The sequence below is a fragment of the Octopus sinensis genome, linkage group LG8, assembly GCF_006345805.1.
Source record: "Octopus sinensis linkage group LG8, ASM634580v1, whole genome shotgun sequence".
Taxonomy (NCBI): domain Eukaryota; kingdom Metazoa; phylum Mollusca; class Cephalopoda; order Octopoda; family Octopodidae; genus Octopus; species Octopus sinensis.
Genome location: NC_043004.1, coordinates 28,765,368 through 28,784,667, shown reverse-complemented (window position 1 = coordinate 28,784,667; position 19,300 = coordinate 28,765,368). Strand labels below are relative to the sequence as shown.

The 19,300-nt window shown below is 36.6% G+C and overlaps 1 protein-coding gene across 2 annotated transcripts in view; it reads left to right on the top strand.

The window, feature by feature from the left end:
* The window catches only part of LOC115214949 (polycomb complex protein BMI-1), a 105,838-nt gene extending 92,111 nt beyond the window's left edge, over positions 1 to 13,727 (top strand). For both annotated transcript variants that reach the window (XM_029784041.2, XM_029784040.2), the window contains exons 9-10: positions 10,099 to 10,179; positions 11,275 to 13,727. In XM_029784041.2, coding sequence (XP_029639901.1) covers positions 10,099 to 10,179; positions 11,275 to 12,333 — 1,140 coding nt within the window. In that variant the 3' untranslated portion in view covers positions 12,334 to 13,727. The remainder of the gene's footprint in view (positions 1 to 10,098; positions 10,180 to 11,274) is intronic.
* The last annotated feature ends 5,573 nt before the right edge of the window (positions 13,728 to 19,300 follow it).

Here is a 19,300-nt window from a genome sequence, read left to right as displayed (position 1 = left end):
GATGCACTGACCATTTATGGAGAAGAATCTGCAAAGCTTGACCTTCTGGTGAATTGGGTGAAGAAGAAGGTGATGCATGTCAGAGATTTGGAAGTGTTCTAATTAAAGTATTTGGTTAAAAATAGGAAGGGATAGAGACATAGCATAGAAGACAGTTAGAAGTTCATGGACAATCTATTGAGGGCTACAAATAAAATTTGTGGCTAGTATAAAATTCCAGCTAGGCCAAGGGTGATGTCTTGGTGCAACAGAGAAGTAGACAGAGCAATAGAAGCAAAGAGGCAGGCTTGGAAAGTTTGGAAGAATGGAGTTGCAGTGAACTTTACCAGGTTGCTAGAAGAGAAGCTGGGAGACAGGTCTATTTAGCAAGGGAAGAGGCAGAAAAGAAGAGGTTTACTAATGTTCTTCATCATGATGACCATTAGCATGAGGTGTTCTGCATTCCAAGCCAGTATAACAAAGAGAATCAAAATGTTGTAGGAGAGAGGTGTGTGTGTAAAAGTGATTCTAAAAATGAGGAGGCATGGAATTGCTATTATGAAAGTGCTATTATTAGATGTGGAGAATGCATGGGAGAAAGAGACTCTTCCTAATGTGATCACGATAGAGGATCCAGCTATTCTTGTTAAATGCAGTGTTATAGATAGAGTAGTTAAGAGTATGAAAACTGGGTAGGCCCCTGGTCCATTAAGAATTTCTTCTGAAATGATTGAAATATCTGGTAGTGTAGGATATGGTCTGGTTACTCATATAACCATCATACCCAGTAATTGGTGTGGCAGCATTGTAGTCAAATGTTACAAGGGTAAAGAAATAGCTTGAAAAAAAGTAATTACAGAAGTGTCAAATTACTGGACCAGTTAATGAAGTTGCTGAACGAATCACTGCTCTGTTAATTAGAAAGAGAGCTAACCGAGATGAGATTTTAGTTTGCTTTCATGTCAGGGAGAAGTACTTCAGATACTCTTTTTATAGTTTGGCAATGGCAGAAGTATTTAGCAAAATATAAACTACTGTACTTAGCATTCCTTGACCTGGAACAAACGTTTGACAGGATTCCTTGCTCTCTCTCGTCTTATGGTTGCTGCAGAAGCCAGGAGTCGATGAAAGACTGGTGAGAGACATTCAATCCATGAACAGAAATGCTGTTAGCAAAGTGAGAGTTAACAATAAGTGTGGACGCCAAACCTGGAATCAAAGTGTCTTAAAGTTGACTTCGCAAAGATCAAGGTTCTAGTTAGCAGGAAAACAAAATAGGACAGTAATCCCTTCTGGTATGTAGACAAGGTGTAGGTAGAAATTCCATAGTATACTCAGTGCAGACTATGGATACATAAGAGCAGTGGGATCACAGGAGGGTTAGCAGAGAAAGTAGAATTTGTTTCAGGCTGATGTGCGTGATGAATATATAAATAGAGCACACAGGAAACAGACTTTCTGAAATGCCCAGGAAGCTCCCTAGAAGTAGTAAATAGTCTCTCTTAAGTGAACTTATTAGCAGTGAAGGAGGATGCTCTGAAAGTAGAGTTGCAACAACACCTTACACCTCAAACACCCCAGACTGAACCAAGGAGATTAATTTCTGGTCAAAACCAAACACTCAGGAAAAAATTTTGATCATCATCATCATCGTTTAACGTCTGTTTTCCATGCTGGCATGGGTTGGACGGTTTGACTGAGGACTGGGGAGCTAGCTGCTGCACCAGGCTCCAACTTGATCTGGCAATATTTCTACAGCTGGATGCCCTTCCTAACACCAACCTTTCTGGGACTGTAGTGGGTGCTTTTTACATGCCACTGGTACAGGAGCCAGTCAGGCAGGCCTGGCATCAATCACATACAGATAGTGCATTTTAAGTGCCACCGGCATAGGGGCCAGTCAGTGGGTACTGGCATCAGCCACATTCAGATGGTGCATTTTATATGCTAACGGCATAGGAGCCACTCAGAGGGTACTGGCATTGACCACATTTGGATGGTGCTTTTCCTGAGCCAGAGGCACAGGAGCCAGTTGGGTCATTGGCCACATCTACAATATTGGTTTTACTTGACTCAACATACATCAAGCATATATCGCCCGACACATCAGGGGTACTCTTAACTGGGTTGTACCATAAAAACATATATATACACACATATACATATACATACACACACATATATATATACGTATTTACATGTGCATATATATATATATATATATATATATGCACACACACATATATATAAATAAAACGTCATCATCGTCGTTGTTTAACATCTGCTTTCCATGCTGGCATGGGTTGGACATGGGTTGACTGAGGGCTGGCGAGCCAGAAGGCTGCATCAGGCTCCAATCTGATCTGGCAGAGCTGCTACAGCTGGATGCCTTTCTAATGCCAACCACTCCAAGAGTGTAGTGGGTGCTTTTCATGTGCCACCAGTCAATGATCACGCTTGAATGATGTTTTTTACATACAACTGGCAGAGGAGCCAGTCAGGTGGCACTGGCAATAATCATGCTCGAATGGCGCTCTTAATGTGCCACTGGCACAGGTGCCAATTAGGCAGTACTGACTTTGGCTATGACAGCGATTTCACTTGCCTCAACAGGTCTTTGCCAGTGCATTTTATTGCCCAATGATTGAAGGGTACTCTTAAATGGGCTGGTTATGCTGCACTGGCATTGGTCACAGTTACAGTCTCACTTGGTTTGCCAGGTCTTCCCAAGCACTGCATATCCCTAAATGTCTTGGTCACTTGTCATTGCCTCAATATATATACGCAAGAAAAATTTTAGAAAAATAAAAAAGAAATAGGTGGAAATTTTACTGGTGGGTGTGTTAAATTATAAGGCATCAAAAGAGAATGAATCTCCCCAGACACAACAGAATATATATATATACATATCTCTATACATATATATACATATATATATGCATATATATACATACATATATATATATACACACACACACACACATATATATATAATTTTATTTTATTTTAATTATTTTAAAATGTTTCAGCTGCAAAGCTGCAGTCAGGCTGGAGCACCACTGTTGACAGAGCTATATCATTATTTGGAACTTCCTCTGATAGGTGGCATTTGGACAATGACGGAGTTTGATGCTGCTGCCATCATCTGCATTTCCTGCCGTGAGATAGGCTCATCTGGAACCTCATAACAGGAAGATCTCCTGTTTTGTTTTAAAGACACTTACATCCACACCATGCAGGTCTCTCAAGCATTTTGGAAGGATATTAAAGAGCTGTGGGCCCTTGATGCCCAAACTGTTGCAATATCTGGTCCTGTGTTTTGATGGCGATGCTGGGATCTTTGGCACTATGCAGTAGCACCCTGTTCTGCAGTTTGGGTAACTTTCAATGCCAAAGCTTGGTACAAGGCCTTCTAGGATTTTCCAGATGTATATCACTGCATATCTCTCCTGTTTTAGAGAGAAGAGTTTTAATTCTTTAACTCTTTCCCAGTTGCTGACATGTTGCATTGAGACAATTTTCTTAGTGCAGCTTCGTTGGATTACTTCGAGTTCCACTGTGGATTTCTTATTGTGTGATGAGCATAGTTGGGAGCAATAGTCTAAGCAGCTGAGAACATATCTCCTCCATGGGATCATCAAAATCTCCTTTTTTCTTGTTTTGAAAGTTTTGAGGAGCCATCAAGCCAGCCATCTGCATTTTATTACCAAATTGGTAATATGCACTTGGAGAGATGCATCATTGTTCATGTCAATGCCCAGGTCATGCACTGATTTTGATTCAGGGATATGTGTGTATATATATATATATATATATATATATATACACAAATATATATTCATATATGTATGTATATATATATAAAACTTACTTGGGAAAGGATGCGTGGCGTTCGATCATATAATAATATAAATAATATATAAATATATGCATATATGCATACATATATGTACATACCTACATATATATGTATATATACATGCATATATGGGTACAGGACATCAAAAAAACGTTGAACACAATGAGAAACGAAAACATAAAAACAAATACATAGAAACGAACTTTTTTACGGACAATGAGAAAAACAGAGAAAAGAGACATACAACATAAAGAATATTCCCCTTCTTCAGTTGTCCCTATTTCATTTACTCCATGTTTTGAAAGCAAAACTACAATCACTTTTCTTCTATCATGTCAAGTCTTTTTTTTTACAGCTGAATAAGCACAATTGTGTTGTTGTCTGTGAGTAATAGGGCTGCTCATCTGCTTTTATTATCTTATTGATAATATTAGAGAACATTTTAAAATGTTTTTAGTTGTCTTCTTTTTTACAATTAGTCCTACTTACTTTGATGGAGCTGGGTCGAGAGATGCCATCAGAACATTTCTATCAAGTCAAGTCTTTCGTTGAACAGGAATTCAATTTTTATCATAAAATGTCAATTTTGACATTAAATGCAATACTAAAATAAGAAACTAACGCAAACTAAATAGTACTTTTTATTGTTTAACAAATATATTACACAAAGTGTTTAATTACACATCTTTGGATAGCTATTTCTGTCAAACTGGAGTTTCTGTTATTCAAGGCATGAACTTTCTCTTTGCTACTTTGTGTGAATAACTTGCATCACAACAGTCTCTTAGCAGTGGCCAGCAGTAATCAGCCATCATGTTTGTGTTCCACCTACCTTGATACCTCGTCTTCATAGTCACAATGTCTTGGTGGAATCTTTCTCCTTGCTCATCACTTATTGTATTATAATTTTCAGGAAAGTAGTCCAGATGATAGTGCATGAAATGCATTTTTGCACTCATATTGCAGCTTGGTGCTCAAACACTGGCTAACAGGGTCTGCAGAAGTTCTTCATAATTTGATGACCTCCTGTCTCCCAAAAAAATCACAACTACAGCAAAAGCATTCCATGCTAGTTTTTTGGTGCCTGACATGGTTTATAAAAACTGCTCATCCTCCAGTAACCATGTAATCTGTGACCTGTCAAACACACCAAACTTAATTTTACCAAGAGACAAAGCTGGAAACTTCCAGCTTGTCTATTTGAAGCAGTCTCTGTCTCACTGTTTCAACATGGCGATACCCAGGCTTTGTCTTGTTTGCCCAGTTTTATACCAAAGTAAGTTTGGTAAGCTCTCTTCACAAAATTAGTGATTTTGTTTCACTGCCTAGGTAAAGCGTAACATCCACAAATATAGTAGAAGACATTGAGACTGTTTTAACATTTTCTTCTTTCGCAACTGGCCATATTTCTGAAATACAAAGCATATTTTCAAGCCAGTTGTCACTTGGGGAAATCATAATGTCAAGGACATCATCATATGTGTCTCATATTAACATCATGACATTTACAACTGGTTAGATTGAAAATAGTGAAAGTTGCTCAAGTTCAATGCTTTTTATTTACTGAAGATATTTTTGTTTCAACTTTTTTTTTTAATATCTTGGTGTTGGATAAATAATTTAATGAAGTGGAAAAAAGGTGTTCACATAATGCACTACAATTAATGTTACACAAGGTTAAATGCTCTCTGACAGCAGCTCACATTGAACTGCTGACAGTTCTTTATTTTATAGCAATGTGCCAGTCCACTTTTAGTCACTTGGGGGTGTCAGAATCCTTCCACAGCATCTCCCCTTTTTAGAATTAAACTCCACTCAGAGTTTTAATATCTCTTATGCTTAGGGTTCAATTCCAGCGTTTCCATTCGTAAGTTGGTTTGTATGTCTTTTATGTTCGACATTTTTTCCTTTTACTAGGAATATCATTCTTCCAATTTGTTTAATAATTACACCATCCTCCCAGCTTTCTTTAGGTTGTCTACAGGTTTTAAAAAAGACTGTGTCACCGAACTGAAGTATATTTGTTGTTCGCCTTTTTCTATTCTCACTCAGTATCAGCTTATCAAAGATGGATCTGATGTTTCTAGCAAACATCAATTCCACAGGTGACATTCCAGGCAGGGTATTTGGATTAGGTGTTACTCAGTACACTCTTAGAAATTGTTGAAGTGCAAGGTCATCCATTACTTCATTGTTCGCCATTTTTAAGGGCATCTTAGAATTGTCAACAAAATGCTCTACTTATCCGTGGCCACACTTGATAATGATCATTTTACAAATTTTTTGAACTCATCTGAAGTAAACTGAGTTCCATTATCAGTCACAATGGTATCAGGAATACCATATCTGGTGAACAATTCGTGTAAAAAACTTAAGGTAACTGCAGATGTTGGCTTTTTACACTTATGCACTTCAGGCCACTTTGAAATTCTGTCCACCACAAGGTAATATGAACCCTTAAGTAGGCCTGCATAATCAACATGCAGTCTGGACCATGGAATATGTTTTGGGTCATGGTTGCCATTTAGTGGTAGGTGCTTTTGCAGCTAGGGCACACCCTCGGCATGCTTTCACTAGTTCTTCAATGTCACGGTCAATTGTTGGCCAATATACATAACTTCTCATTAATGATTCCATTCTCGAAATCCCTGGGTGACCAATGTGAAATTCCTTTAGTAATCACTTCTGTAGTATGGCTGGCACTACAACTCTTTGTGCTTACATCAACACATTGTCACGCATTGAGAATGTCACACATTCAGAAAAATGCCTATTTTTATCTCTTTTAGTCCTCAGCATTTCTTTCCTTTTTTTTTTAATGAATTGATTGTATTCTGCTTTTAATTTTATGTCTTGTAATGTAACTGACAGTTCATGTATGATGTTACATGAAACATTTTTAATTTCATTTTCTGCAACACAGCAGTCACTGTGTCTTCAAACTGTTCAACATTTTTTGAAATTAGTCTTCATAAACAATCATGTCCTAATTTCTTAGATGGTAATATACTCCAGTTAAAATCCATGTTTAGTAATATAGTACCCCAGTATTGCAACCTATTAGCAGTATGAGTAACGATTCTTTTCTTCGACCCATAATAACAACGATGATCAGTCAGTAGTCAAAGATTTCTACCATTTAAAAATCTACAAAATTTTTTTTTTACGGTAAAAGTAATCACTAAGGCCTCTTTTTTCAATTTGGCCATAATTTTTCTCTGTTGGTAGCAGAGAATGGGAAGCACGAACCACAGCCTTCATGTTACCATCTTTATACTTATGTTGCATTACTGCTCCAATACCATACTCAGAGGCATCTGAAGCTAATATAATCTCTACTGCAGGATCAAAATGTGCTACGGGTGAATCAGATGTTGATATTTTTTTAATTTTGTCAAACGCCTTCCGACAATTTTCAGACCAACTCCACTTAGCATCTTTTTTAGTAGATTATTTAGTGGAGCTCTTACCTTAGGCATATTTGGTATATAATTTTGGTAACAGTTTGTCAGTCCCCAAAAAACTTGTAAGGTAGATACATTTGTTGGAGGAGCCATATTGTTAATTGTATCTGCCCTTGATGGAACTAGTTGATGTCCATTTTTACCAATGATTTGCTCTAAATATTTTATTTTAGGTAAGAATTCACACGTCTCCTCACTCAAAGTGAAGCTATTTTTTCAAACACATATTTTACATAGAAATAACACATTTCTAAATCTCTCAGAGAGAATTATACAGTAGCAACATGATAAAGTGATAGTATGTTGTCAACTTAATGTGACAGTCCCATGAAAGGGAAGGATGCTACTGTTTCCTGTTGGACTTGACACATTTCTTGTGTCCTTATGTTTTCAAAGTGGAGGCAAGCACCTCCACCCTGCAAAGCCAGCAACCAGGGACTAGTTTCAGAGTCATTGCTCATCATCAGTCTGGAGTAGCATGGCTTGCTAGCTGTCAATGTCTATCCTCCTTTGAAAACATATATTTCAAGTGAATTGCATTCACCAATTTTTGAAAATAGAAATAATACATTTCTAAATCTCACACTTTACATATTTTACATGTTCAACATGCTGGTCCCTGGATATGCTTTTTATGAGTACTTCATCCAAGTAGGCTATCATGAAATCCGAACCAGCAAGCATAGTATCCATGACTTGTTGGAAAATACCCAGTGTTAACTTTATACCAAAAGAAGTCTATTAAATTCATCTAATCCTTTATGAGTGTTTATTGTTGATAATTTTGAACACTCTTCAACTTACATGCACATATACTTCAGATAAATCCAACTTCAAAAAAAATTTTCCTCCATTCAAGTTTGCAAAAATTTCTTCTGCACTTTCTAGTGGGTTATTATGTGTCATCAAACACTCATTTAAAACAGTTAGATAATTCGCGCATACCTGGATTTTATTGGGTTTTTTTTCCTTCATATAAACTGTTGGGGATGCCCATTCAGCATAATCAATTTTTTCAACTCCACGCTTTTCAAGACTATCCAATTCTTCATTGACTTGTTTCAACACTGTGAAAAGTACAGTTTGTTTTGGTTTAAATATCGGTATAGCATTTTCTTTTACTTGAAAAGTCACCTTTGTTTTGGCGCACAGACTTAATTCATCAGACAAAACTTCAGGAAAAATCGTTTTAAATTTTTTATTTTAATTCGTCTGACAACTTATTTGTTCCAGCAGAAAAATCATTCACATTTTTACAGAAAAAATTTATAGGTAGGTCCCATAAGTTAAATAATTGTATCCAGTCTGTTCTGAATAAATTTGTTGTATTATTCAACACAAAAACTTTGGCTTTTAAGATATTTCCTCAAAATGTAATGCCATTTATCATTTTGCCCTTAAAATGTAATTTTTTTCCTGAAATACCACATGCAATTTTCAAAGTTTCTTTTAATCTAGGTCCCCAGATTTTTTTCCATGTATCTGCATTATCAAGATATCACTGCCCGTATCCAATTGTAACTTTATGTTTGTGTCGCTAATTTTTACATACACAAATTTCCTTTGAGGGTTGTTCATATTTCTTGTCACCAATAACCTGTTTACGTGATTTTTTCAGTTGAACTGTTTTTTAGCTTTTGTTTTACAGTATGATTTTTTATGATCTATCTTACCACACTTGAAGCATTTTATATTTTTAAACAGTTACTTTAAACATGTAGACCACTGCACCCATAACATGGATTCAGTTTTGACATTTTTCTCCTTTTTTCTTGTCCATTACCGATTGACACATGAATATGAGAGCAATCTTTCTCTTCAGTTTTATCTGTGTCATATCTTAGATTTGTAATCTTCCGGCATTCTTCTGCTACTGCCTGTAGAGTTAATTTTTGGTCCTGTTCTAATTTTGTTAATATCTGGCAACCTATATCTGCACCTTTGCTTGCAGTTAGCCCTTGAACAAAAATTAGACATTTAAACATATCTGGGGTTAACAACCCCTGCATAGGTGACAAATTCTTCATCTTTTTAGACCATATTTATACATTGCCAGCAAGTATTGAACAGGGAACGTCACACAATGCTCAATGATTACTGTTACACAAGGTTAAATGCTCTCTGCCAGTGGCTCACAGTGAACTTCTTACCCTGAACTACTGACAGTTCTTTATTTTAGAGTAATATATCAGTCCACTTTTAGTTACTTGGGGGTGGTTGGAATCTTTCCTCAACACTTTTTGTAATTGCATTTACTTTAAACAATATTGAAAAACTATGTTTCAAAGTTATGTCAATCTCTATACATGGGTTTGCATTTGATGAACTCATATCTATTTTTTAAAATGGTTACAATACTGGAAATGTTGCAAAATAGATATTTGAGTTTGTAAAAATATTGATATGATAGAGCAAAATGGATTTCATTTTTGAAATCAGCAACTCCAAAATTACCTGCGGATATGCCTCCAACACCAGATAATGAAAACCATGTTCCCCAATGTAATCAATCATGATAGTGATTAATATATCTGTATTGCTTTTTTAGCATTGTTTGTATTATTAATATTAAAAACTGGCATTTCTATACCATATTTATTTGGCCATCTCCTTTTTACCAATTTTTTTGTTGGTTGAAGAAATGGAAAAAAAAATAACAGCAATAATGAGAGATCAACAGCCAAGAAATAAGGAATGTTTTGTTTTTAGTTTGTCTACAAAGTTTTGTGCTCTTTTGTTTTTGATGGTCTTCATTCTATCTTCACTGTTTCTAATGATAATTGCTTGTCTGCGCAGATTCACATATTTCATTCTGATGAACCACTGAAAGACAACTACACTTTGATTGATATTGCTTACATTTATACCTGGAGACGGGTAAGTTTCTATAACCATTCTCTATAATTGTTTTAACATGTTTTTAATAGTTTAGCCTAGAGGAAGCAACTGTACTTATAACCTTTATAGGCAGTGGTGGGCTGGGTCTTGCCAGGAGACTAAGGGGTCCCACTTGCAACTACAATGCTATCATTTATTTTTTATTTTATTTTTTTTTTTGTTAAAAGTATTCTTTTCAACTGTCTACAAACACAGCCAGGCTGAAACAATTAATGCATTCTTCCAGGAGTGAATAAAAAATTCTCAAACTTGAGGGAATGGGCCCCCATATATGGATTCTAATGTTGCAGGGTCCCACTTGCCATCAGGCAAATCGGCAACCTGGCCAGTCCACCACTGTTTATAGGCCTCCTGAGATCAGTGAAATTGAAACTGATATGTAAATCTGTGATGAAAGCCATTTTAGCAATGGCCATTTTGTACTTTTGCTTTTCAGGCAGAGTATATTCAAGGTTACAACATTAAGCTGTAAAGATAGTAGAGAATATTATGTAGGAATTTAGCTGCTATTTGTGGAAGATCAAGCTACAATATATATATATATATTATAGGCTTCGGTCCACTGTTCTAACTTGGCAGGAAGTCAGCATCTGAAGTGTATTTCAGTTTTATGAAATAAAGTACAGTAGCTGAATGCTGATGTAGAATGTTTAAATTAGTGTTATTTAGTAGTATGTGTTTTGAGTGAAAATCCTGCCATAGTGAACTCATAAACTTATACTAAGATTTTCAATACAATGTCACATTGGTTGAAGTGATTAAAGTTAACATTGTCACTAGTATACAGAATTTATAGGTAATTACTCTGTGTTTCATTAATCTCATATAGCTTTGTTAGATTAAAGCCGATAAATTACATTCTGTAACTATAATAAATTGTGGATTCAGTTTCTAGCTTGTTTGATATTTTAAGGAAAGTGAGCTACTTTTGATATTTAATGGTATTTGTGATGTTTATCTGATTGCTTTGTGAAAGACAGAATTGTGTGTTTTAATCCATTTAAAAAATTTTTAAGCAATCTGTGATTGAACTTGGCATTTATGATTAATATGTTACTGAAATGTCTTTTGCAGAATGCTCCATTGCGACTCTTCTATTCTGTGTTTGAAAATAGTGCTAAGAAACCAAAACTGTCTAACACAGAAACTGTCTCTGAAAACAGAAGTGTGAAAGAAAAACTGAAGCTGTCAGTGTCCACTACTAGTGTCACTAACACTGTAACAAATACTACAGCAGCTGTTCCACATGTGACAAAAACTTCAACTGTCTTAACACCTACTGCCACTACTGTTCAATTGACCACTCCAACACCAACTACTACCACTGTTGTCACAACTACTGTACGTACCAATGCTAGCTGCACTGAAACAACAACCAATAGCAGCTCTGTAATGAGGCCATGCAGTGATAATGCTGTATTTCACAAACCTACTCAACCACCACCTTCAACTAAACATAGTCATAATCAGAAAACTTTGCAAACTCTCAAAACACCTCAGCTTATTGCACCCAAACCCCCTGAAATCTTTCAAAGACCTCAAGTTATAGCTCCCAAATCTTTACCTAATTCTGTATCACTCAATCCTCAAAGAATGTCCATTGCAAATTTTCAGAAACCTCTGCCTGTGCTTATGCAAAGGACATCACAACTTCAGAAATTTCAACCGAGTAACTTTCCCCAAAACAACGAAATGTCACTTCCAAAAGTAAACCAAACTAATGCACAATGTGTAATGCAAACTAATTCAATAAAGGTTACTCACAACTATGGACCGAAGAATTCTCAAGATAATTGGCAGAAGATGCCACAAAATATTCCACAAAAATGTTTCCAAACTAATGGTAATCAAAAAAGTGTTGCTGTTTCTTCTGCTAGTAAACCTATACAAGGATGCTCAAGTCACTGCAGAGTAACTTCAAAAGGAATGTCTAAACAAGAAAATACATTCTGCCAGAAACTTGACAATAAGAAACAACTAGAAACTATGATCAATGGTAATAAAATTGTTGATCCATGCACAGGACCTACAGCTCGATCTAATAAAAGAGATGGCACTGGAGATGTTAATAAGGAGAAATCAATAAAAATGAATGGAAATGCATCAAAGACAGAGATAGCTAGTGTTAGTTAGAAGTGTGAGGTTTGAAGTCAGGAGAAATAACTAATGGAGGACAAAAATAAAAATAGAATTTGCACAATGACAGCTGCCATTATAATGCCAATGAAGATTATCATGCACAAACTTTAGCCACTGGATGCTGTGTAAACATTGTGTATATTTTTATGTTGAAAAAGATATGTGTCTGCTTGTAACCGCAAAACTCTGTGATGGGAAACTTGCCATTTCATTGAGAATATAATGTCTCCATTGCTCAGGTGTTTGCAGAACTAAGATGACAGCAGTCAATACAAAGGATATATTTTTGATTAACAGGTGAAACAGTGGTTGGTAAATGAGAGAAAATCCTATGAACAGCATAAATTCATTTTTCCATTTTATATACCAAATAATCTAATTTTTTTCTTCTGTTAATTAACAATGGCTTGTGCTCTTCTTTGTAAATATCGGAAAATAGATGTGTGTATGAGTGGAAAATGTATGTCATTGTGAGATGTGTGTTAACACTTTTCCAGGTTGTTGAAAAATGGTCTGCCCATTTACTTATGTTTTGTTTCAGTAACCTCTGAATTTAACTGCTTACATTATATGTAAGTGCTTCAATATTTATCTTCTTGACTACAAGAGAAATATATTTTCTCATTCTCCTAACAAAGCAGTTGTCATGTTCAGTTTCCAAATTCTTAAATTATCAGGATAATATGTACAATCACATATCCTTATTATTAATTCACTAAATAATTTCAGTATTTTTTTTTTAATTTCTAAAAACGAAAACCTTTTTGCTTTATATTTCACCTGAGTAAGAAATATTCTTTGTTTAAAGGTAAACAATTTGTGGAATTTACAGGTATGTAAAACTGTTGTGGGAACCCTTTTCATCATATGAATGTGGTTTCTCACTGAGATTTAATTTGATATTTTAGATAAGTTTTATATTTAATAACTTATTTAAAATATGATATTATGACTCTTGAAAAAACTGTTTCTAAGTTTAACAGAAATCATTCAAAATTCATCTGTTAGTTAAATAACTTGTAAATAAAACTAACTCATTGTTATTACAAATTCATTTATTTCCAATTAAAAGCTGTGAAACTGACAAAACTTTCTTTTTCTCCCTTTCTTATCATACAAAGATTTGTGTTGGAACTGAAACTGAAATTTTCATGTTGACTTCTTTTGTCAAATACAATCCTATTTTTCCTTAAAACTCTGTTTTATGGTTTTCATAATTATTTGTTTTGTTTTCATTTTATTTTGTGCATTTGCATAAACATTATTCTGACTAGGAGTTCTATTTTTCACAATGGAAAAGTGAACACATACCTTTAATTCATGCATGTATTTTGGCTGTTAACATAATTTGCAAGACAGAAACGGAATAAACATTTTAAACAAACTGATACTATTTGGTGTTATTTCAGGCTTTCCAAGACATTTTCATATATGATTTCAGTTGTATTTGATATCAAATTTTAAAATCACCCATTTAAGACAAAAGAGGGAAATGTGCCTACTGAGAGATCTTTGATATGTGATAGGTACAAATCCAATAAGTGAACCTGTTGCATTTTTCTATCTTAAATTCGGTGACATAATGTCTAAAATCATAGCTGAGTGTTTTTGCATTAGTAAGAGTCTGATAAAAAATCAAAAAAAGGTTGTATTTAAGTGTGTTTGTAGTCAAGTGGAACTCTTTCTTAGAGGATGCTGACATAAAAATTGGATTGTCAGCATGAAATATAAATATGAATATTTCCATTAGGTTTGGTGCTCTTGGTTTATTGACTTCTGGAGAATGTAACTAACTGAATGTTGAACCCAGACTTTGTTCTGGATCATAGTTTCTTAATTAAAATTGTAAAGAATTAATTTATCCTCCTTTGAAATAGATCTATTTTGGTGGGGCTGAAAACCAATTACTCTTGCAAAAAGACGTATATAATAGTTGATTGATTTGAATTGATGAATTACTGGCTCGTGCTTTCACTTAATTGATGCAAGTCTTAAGTCATCCACCAGAACACAGAATCTAAATTGATGAAACTAGATACTAAGAATCATGGGCCTTTCAGCTGGTAACTTGATATTCTGTTGTTAACCAGTTATCAGAGGAAAACAGTGCTTAGTTATATTCTGTATTAAATGGATACTTGGGCAACTTTGGTATATTCTAACTGAAAAGTACTTTTAGCAGCATATTTAGGAGTGGAACTGGTTTTTCTGAAAGCAGAGTGAACAGAGTTAGAAAGAAGTGGAAAAAATTTAGGGAGCTATTACCTCAGCTAGTAATAAAGGATTTCTCTCTGAGTGATGAATATGTTCAAAGTATGATGTTAGATGAGAATGGAACATGGACATTGAATGCAGATGATATAAAAAGGATAGAAAGAAGTGAAGTATATAATGTTACTGTGCATGAACAAGTACAAATGAGCAAATGAGCTGAGAAAACAACAAAGTATAAACGATGAATAGACAGATCATGATGAAGATAAGTAGAAGGAAGACCTGAGAAGAGGAGGTAAAAGCTGATTTCAGGAGACTCAAAACGGTGAGGACAGAGGGGCATACAACAAAAGGTGAGATTCTTTTGTGAATAATGTAAAATGGTGATGGACAAACTTCAGAATGGATAAATTATATTGGTACAGCTTGGTGGAACCTCAAAAAGCTGGTTCATCAGTCGGCATCATTAGACTGTGGCTGGCGTAATGGAACAGGTGCTTTATTTGCATATTCAAAGCGTTTCCTTTAAACAAATTTAAAAGATAGATGTATATATATATATATATATATATACGAGGAGTGTCTGAAAAGTCTTGAGCCTCAAAAAAACAAAACATAGTACAAGACTTCTGATGATTTATTTTTCAACATAGTCCCCTTTGATGGCTGAACACTTTCTCCAGTGGTGCTGAAGCACCATTATCCTGACATAGAGAAACTCTTTTGTTTGAGACTCTAAGGAACTTCCTACAGTGTCTATGACGTCATTGTCAGTGGCAAAATGGCAACCAGCCAGGGCAATTTTCATTGTACAGAGACGCTGCTAGTAAGGTGAGGGTTGGCAACGAGTACAGTGAAGAATTCCAGGTAGAGGTTGGGGTCCACCAAGGTTCAGTCCTCAGTCCCCTCCTATTTATCATAGTCCTCCAGGCAATAATGGAGGAATTCAAGACAGGATGCCTCTGGGAGCTCCTCTATGCTGATGACCTTGCTCTAATTGCTGAGTCACTATCAGAACTGGAGGAGAAGTTTCAGGTGTGGAAGCAAGGTTTAGAATCGAAGGGCCTTAGAATCAACCTAGCCAAAACCAAAGTCCTAATAAGTAGGAATCTAGACCAATCACAAACGCCTTCAGGTAGATGGTCCTGCTCGATCTGTAAAAAAGGCGTAGGTAGAAACTCTACAAGGTGCACCAAGTGTAAGCTATGGACACATAAGAGGTGTAGCAATGTCAAAGGAAGGCTAACTAGGAAAATAGATTTTGTCTGGCAGATGCTCAGGAGCAATAAACGCTGAAAATGTGCAGAGACCAACTTCTACCACGTTCCAGGGAGAAAAACAAGTAGTGGATAGCTTCCGCTACCTAGGTGACCAAGTCAGTAGCGGGGGTGGGTGTGCTGAAAGTGTAACTGCTAGAGTAAGAATAGCCTGGGCAAAGTTTAGAGAGCTCTTACCCCTGCTGGTGACAAAAGGCCTCTCGCTCAGAGTAAAAGGCAGACTGTATGATGCATGTGTACGTACAGCCATGCTACATGGTAGTGAAACAGGGGCTGTGACTGCTGAGGATATGCGTAAGCTCGCAAGAAATGAAGCCAGTATGCTCCGATGGATGTGTAATGTCAGTGTTCATAATCGACAGAGTGTAAGTACCTTGAGAGAAAAGTTGGACCTAAGAAGCATCAGTTGTGGTGTGCAAGAGAGACGTTTGCGCTGGTATGGTCATGTGACGAGAATGGCTGAAGATAGTTGCGTGCAAAAGTGCCACACCCTAGAAGCTGAGGGAACCTGTGGAAGAGGTAGACCCAGGAAAACCTGGGACGAGGTGGTGAAGCACGACCTTCGAACTTTAGGTCTCACCAAGGAAATGACTAGAGACCGAGACCTCTGGAAGTATGCTGTGCGTGAGAAGACTAGTGAGACCATAACCCGTGGCCTCTGCTTGGTATGTAGCCAGTCGACTTATACATACCTTTCCTTCTTGGGACACAAAACTCCACTTGTGAAGACTCTTTGAGGCAAGTGAAAATCAAAATCAAAATCAAACCAAATCAAATCAGATATCAGAAAGCAGAACCAAAATCGAAGTTGATCAACATCAATGGAAATTGCAGCTGTGATACCAGTGCTGGTGACAAGTAAGCGAACCACCCGATCGTGGCTGTTGCCAGCGCCGCCCCGTGCTTTTTCCGTGCCGGTGGCTCGTAAAAAGCACCATCCGTTCGTGGCCGTTGCCAGCCCCGCCTGGCTCCCGTGCTGGTGGCACGTAGCACCATCCGTTCGTGGCCGTTGCCAGCCTCGCCTGGCCCCCGTGCCGGTGGCACGTAAAAAGCACCATCCGATCGTGGCCGTTGCCAGCCTCGCCTGACCCCTGTGCCGGTGGCACGTAAAAAGCACCATCCGTCCGTGGCCGTTTGCCAGCTCCGGGTGGCACGTAAAAAGCACCCACTACACTCACGGAGTGGTTGGCGTTAGGAAGGGCATCCAGCCATAGAAACACTGCCAGATCAGACTGGGCCTGATGCAGCCTTCTGACTTCACAGACCCCAGTTGAACCGTCCAACCCATGCTAGCATGGAAAGCGGACGCTAAATGATGATGATGATATATATATATATATATATATATATATATATATATATATATATATATATACAGAAGAAACGATAGACAGAAAATGGAATACATGGGAAACTTTATTACTCACAACAGTCGTTTCAACACATCTTGCATTGATCTCTTGTGGGTGGGAAACTACACAACTAGTTGTGGTGCATCCTTCAGGTCAGATGTGTCTCAGGTGATGTAATGAGATGTATCTTGTTAAATAAACTCTGTTTCACTTGGATTTAATATATCATGTTGTTAGTAACCATAGGTTTAAGACGTTCTTCTTATTACATCACCTGACAAGACACTTCAGCACTGATCGGTGCACCACAGCTACTCGCATAGTGTACCACTCGCGATGCAGGATGTGTATAAACGATCATCCTGAACTATAAAGTTTCTTCAGAATTCCATTTCCCATCTCTATCATTTGTTTTATACTCAACGTCTACCGAGGAATTCCTGACAGCGACAATTGTGTAATTACAATGGATAACGCCAGGTAGCCATAGGCAGTGAATGTACCCAACACTTAAATATTAACTTATATAAAGACTAGCAAATGTCCCCCGTCCATTGGACGGTGTAAGTTCGTGAAAGGACTGGAGTGTAAAAAATAGTGTAATTATGCTTCTGCGTGGTGCGCTGGCGACTGCAGTAGAAGCAGCATTGCGAGTACACCGGAGTTCTTCTTGTTGGGCTGTCTACGATGCTCTGGTGATCGAAGTAGAAGCAGCATGGCGAGCGCGTCGAAGCACCCATTGTTCTGTCTCGCTTGCCCGCAAGGAACGCAAAACGGAAGCATTTTTTGTGTGACTCTTGTTTTTCCGAGGCATACTATCGAAAATCTGTAACTGAATGAATCTTTCAAAAATCAATTAAATTTACTTTGTAGCTGTTAGCAAGCTTTAAATATAGTATTTCAACACAAAACATTCCCACAACGCTAAAGCGCACAATTATTTGCAACGGTATTGTAAGCACCAAATGGCACATGGATGCGGACTTTTATGAATGAGCATTCACATCTATAAGCACATGTGGACAGAGCGTGTTTCGAGAAAATCGATATTCTATCGACCAAAAGTGTAACTGTGATAAAATGTAAACGATCGATGCAAACGCCAGTGCACTGACAGGTAGCAGAAGGTAGTGGGTATTTCTAAGAAATATCACACTTAAGTGCGAAATTTAAATAAAAAGAATGTGCAAATCGAAACGGTTTCTCGGACTTCTCTGAAAATAAAAGACAGCCAAAACCGGGCTTCCTTTGGGGGAAAACAGATGATAGCATGAAAAATACCTTGTATCAATTTGGAATAAATGAAAATTCTTCATAAATAAAGTTACTTAATTCCACGTAACCGGAAAACTTCAAATGGGATATAGGGTTCGGAAATATGCGATGTTGAGCGATAAAGTAGCAAACCTTGTGGATAAATAAGCTACTAGAACCGACCGAACAGTGTTTTTTTTTTTCTTTTTAGAATGTAACCGATGAATTTGATCTGTAAAATTCGTAAAAATGATGAGAATATTTGCCAAAATATCGTTCAATTATGCTTACAAATAAAAAATAGGTCATAATAAGAAATGCTGATACTAATATTCCTTCTTCATGACATAGAATTAAAGAATAAATAATGGGCATGTATGTGTCAAATCAAGTGAGTCACGCAAAAGTCAAAAAAATACCGCTCATTTTTTTGTTTTATATAAGAAACTGTTAGCTAAAGTTTTAGATATTTGTCACCTAAATTTCCATGTTCCATAACTAGTGCCATTTATTCATTAAAGTTAATATTTTATTCCATTTTTACATATTCAAAATAATTGCCTTGTCTTTCTAACTCTTTTGTGTCAACTTATTTATTAAACACAGAATGAAATGCCTGGATGCACGTATAAAGTACAGTTCATTCTAGAATGATATAAGTCGTAGAGGTTTAATATTTTGATTGAATAGTAATTAATTGTAACGATAGCAATTGTAACGGGAGAAATTGATTGGGTAAACAAGTTTGTTATTAAAACGGCAAGTCGTAAAATGTGTAAGAACAAAGTGCATAAGGTCTTAGGAAATGTTTATTTACCGTTACGTTAGAATACCTTGCCTCGACGGGCAGGTTGATAAATCGAA